This window comes from Botryllus schlosseri, chromosome 8 (assembly GCF_051294905.1).
Source record: "Botryllus schlosseri isolate E-star chromosome 8, Bs_hap1, whole genome shotgun sequence".
Lineage (NCBI taxonomy): Eukaryota > Metazoa > Chordata > Ascidiacea > Stolidobranchia > Styelidae > Botryllus > Botryllus schlosseri.
This window is the reverse complement of record NC_137243.1, coordinates 16,083,434-16,087,390: the sequence shown is the minus strand read 5'-3', so window position 1 is coordinate 16,087,390 and position 3,957 is coordinate 16,083,434. Positions and strand designations below refer to the sequence as shown.

Genomic DNA, 3,957 nt, shown 5'->3' with positions numbered 1-3,957 from the left:
GTAGAAGTAGAATTTCCTGGCTTAAAATCTACACAAGTTAGTAAGTAGAGAGCTTCATTCATATTGATGCATTACATGAGGTATCAATTTTCGAGAGCATAAGCATTCGTCCGCATCATGCGATGCAAATGATAGTATCGCTATGGAAATCGCTATGGACACTAATCTTTATTTACCCGAACACCCCGCTTTAGAACACGTCATGGTGCGGCGCCCGCACCCATATTATACGGCCCATATTTTAGTCCAAGAGCAATACCGAGAAGCTATATCGGGTACGGTGTTAACACTTTGCGAGATTGGTATACGTTGATATAAAATATGGCGGATCGTAAAAATGCTATGCCATAATGTAATTTGTTTTTCGGAAAATAGAGGCAATACTGAACTTTCTTTTAAACTTCAACATGTGAGTTCTCCAGATCCAGACAAAAGAACTGAAACTAATCAGAACTGAAACTAATGATACTGGTAATTAAAAGAGAAATACAAACACTACTTCTGAAAAGCAGAAAATGTGTCACATGTCTTTTGTCCAGATAGCTTCAACAGTGGTCTCATAAAACAGGCTCACTCTCAAAAAGTCAGAGACCACTTTTCCAGATTAGGACACGCCGTTGGTTGGTTGGTTTGTGGTATTCATGGTGTTTGTCGACTACTATGGTCATTTACACCAGGCCGATATTCTTTTTATTTTCCGTAACTGCCGACTTATAGCACGGCCCACCTCTAGGCTTTTGTAAGACACCGCTGACGCGGATGATGTGGCGAGGAGGAGCCTAGGTAAACCTCCAACACTTAGGTATCGGAATTCGGAAGTCGACCTCGGTCGGACTCGAACCCGCACCCATTGGTGTTGCAGCCGCGGATTACACCACTGCGCTATCTCGCCACAGGACACGCCGTGCTGGGCTGCTATAGATTACGATATGATGGGTAAATTTTGAAACTACTAGTTTCAAACGTTATAATGGGCCATATTTACTGTGATGAACTATTTCATTTGGGCGACAATGCGGTGTGAGAAAAGACAGCCACGCTACCGCTATCTAAATTATAGCCTATTCATCAATACTTTCGTGAAAACATACTTGTCACTGCATATCTTCTTAGCGCGAAGCGAGATAAATTTCTGGGTTTTATTTAGCTTTTATGAAAATTAAATGTTATTACTCCATGAAAACAGCCCCGAAGTTCCTCATTTTCGCTTTCAAATTGGATGACTATTCTACTTCTACTTGACAAACTGAAAAATAGAGAAAAGTAAGTAAGTAGATCACAAAATATTATGAAGTAGAAGTAGCGAAAATGAAATTTACTTGAGTAAGTACCACAAGTAGTGTAAAACTACTTGAGGACTTCGAAAAAGTAGAAGCACTTCGTTACTGACCACTTCTGCCTGCATAGAACGGTCTCGCAAATGCGTTTTCGCTTCTGTAAATAACTGCGTTTTGGTCAATTTTTACACAAAAATCTGAACGCCGAGTGCACTTTTGAGCCATCCTGGAATTTGGTGGCAATGTCAGCGACCTTGTTCCTAATGATGAACAGTGAACACTGCTGTCGGCTGGTCGGCTGTCGGCTATAGCCTAGTGAGGGTTATGAACGTGAACATACTCCACATTTGCATTTGCTGTCTTGAGGGCTTATTTAATAGATGTTTATTTATTACTTCAAATCTCAATAATTGCTAGAGATGTGCTGGATAATACAGGCATTTTCACAATCTACGAAGAATGGCTTCGCGGGCCGGATGAAATCGTCTGGCGGACTGGGCGTATTCTTTCGTTGCCACGTCTAACCCTTGTGAACAAAACCACTAAAAAGTTGTGTTTTGGGACCCACAAAAATCATTGTTTTTCGTATTCTTGTTCATTTGTCACAATCTGCGAAACTTCATCTCCGAGAAGCGCATGAAGTAGTAATAGCCGGGACCATGCCACCACCAAATTCCCTCCACGCCTGTTTTGTTGAAGTTTCCATTCAGATTGGTCCAGCCGCAGTGCGCATACCACCAGCCTCCTTCGTGGATTGAGTTGCAATTCCCTTTCGGCCGGTCTTTCGTTGAGAATTGTCGATTGTTGCTCCGTAAGAGCATATGTTTCGTAAGAGTATCCCCGGATGCATTCCCGGAGAATCCGGATACGTGCAGTCTGTACTTGTCGGATTCGGGTCTGATGCGGAAGTGGCTGAAAAAAAAGGGATTCTTATGACGCCGAGATGAAAAAAGGCGCGGAAGGTCAATTAGGACGGAGATCACGATCATAATTCATTAAAATCAGTCGCCAAGCGCGAAGAAATATTTCCATATATCTCTGGTAAATATACTCGCCTGTATTTAGCAACCCATCGAATTCCTGTATCTTTCCTGATCATGTTGATTTCCAATTCCATATTTCCGTCATTTGTCATTTCATGCAATTTGTCGAGTCCTGAGAGACAAACGTTGTGAAACGATTGTTGGTTTTGAACCAAGCTACTTATTCGCCCGTCCAAAATGATATAATCAGTGCTTTTAACCTGATATAGCCTATACAATACATGGTACAACTGTTATCTCAATTGTAAGCAATGTGTGAAATAAGTAAGCCTACTTGTAGATTCTATTTGTAATGCGCAAACATTTTATTTTGGCGATTTAATTGTGGTTATGATTCTTGTTGTAGTGAAAGAGGGTAGAGTTATCATGTATTGAAGGATTTTGATATGTTTGTGGGAAGAGCTCTTTAAACAATGCTTCTGCGTTATTGTTTCGCACAACTGGCTCAAGAAATTCAACGGAAACGTTCGCATTGAACGACTGATGGAATTTATAAACATAGGATACGCATTTTCTATACATCCAGCATCCTTGACCTACTCATCATTATTCCGAATAGGAGTAGGCTTTTTAAGAACTGGTGTAGGGTGCACCATTCCGAAAAAAAAGTTGATAAACATCACTATTCAATATCTAGACTAGATGGCACAGAAAATAATATTCAATACAGAATCAGCTTTATAACTTACTATTATACTCATATACAATAACGACGTGTAGATCGACAAAATTCTAGCACTTGACAGAATTACACGAAATTCATAACTTCCTACCGAGCCAGAAATCTCCATCAGGATCCCCGAATCCTTTCGCGTAATCATCCCAACCTCGGTAGAAATCCACGTTTCCGTATTCTCGTCGCTGGAAAACCTACGATGGAATTCGACAAGCAATCAAAATATCCAAATCTCGTGAATTCTCCGAGTTCGAGGTTCGATGGTTCAAAGTTTCATGCCTCGACTTCATCTTGAACCGAGCTTGCTGATTGCGTTGCAAACCGTGGAATTTTGAAAGATTTCAAAATCGACTCACATTCCATTTCTTTTCTTCTGCTGCTCTGAGTTCAAGTCCCCTCATTATATCCGACATCATTTCCGCACCCTACATCAAACGCAAACAGAATTGTACGTTCGTTGGGGCGCAAAACTACTTGCATACCAACCCCACAATCTCCGACTGAGATCCATTTGCCGTCGACGTAACTTCTCGTGCAAAATTTCGCTGGAAAAGAAAAATTTCAATCCAATTCGATATGGAATACAAATACTTCATACCTGACGAACGCGAGCCTATCGCAATTCCGAACATAATAAGAATCAAATGCTTGAACGACATTTTCAGAACTGAATTTTATAAGACAGACGGTGCACAATAGAATGCACCCAACTTAAACTGAGCGACACGCCCAAATGTCTATTTTAGTTCCGTGTGAAAAAATTTAATACGAATTGTATTTTTCCATGAACAATCAACTATCCATGGGTGCAATGACGATATCCTGTTTCCGTTGCACTGACTGTGATTTCGAGGAAGTCAGTTTATCAATGTCGTGTATGAAATACGCCGTTGCCAGGAAGCTCACTCTATAGAGCATCAGATCTGATATTTTGACGCAAACAATAGAAAACACTTACTTT

At 40.7% G+C, this 3,957-nt stretch overlaps 1 protein-coding gene across 1 annotated transcript; it reads right to left on the bottom strand.

Moving 5' to 3' along the window:
* Positions 1-1,646: 1,646 nt before the first annotated feature.
* On the bottom strand, positions 1,647-3,732 carry LOC145444137 (ficolin-1-like). Its single transcript, XM_080322063.1, has 5 exons — positions 3,595-3,732; positions 3,483-3,541; positions 3,353-3,421; positions 3,094-3,190; positions 1,647-2,432 (listed from the first exon to the last, which is right to left on the bottom strand). The coding sequence occupies exons 1-5, from the start codon at positions 3,653-3,655 to the stop codon at positions 2,263-2,265; spliced, it is 456 nt and encodes a 151-aa protein (XP_080178189.1). The 5' UTR covers positions 3,656-3,732; the 3' UTR covers positions 1,647-2,262.
* Positions 3,733-3,957: the final 225 nt, after the last annotated feature.

Excerpts from the sequence above, each read along its gene's own strand:
- LOC145444137 (XM_080322063.1), bottom strand. The coding sequence starts at position 3,655 with ATGTCGTTCAAGCATTTGATTCTTATTATGTTCGGAATTGCGATAGGC. Across the intron at positions 3,422-3,482 it reads TCTCAGTCGGAGATTGTGGG|GGTGCGGAAATGATGTCGGA; the intron begins GTTGGTATGCAA and ends CGTTTGATGTAG. Across the intron at positions 3,191-3,352 it reads CAGAAGAAAAGAAATGGAAT|GTTTTCCAGCGACGAGAATA; the intron begins GTGAGTCGATTT and ends ATTCCATCGTAG.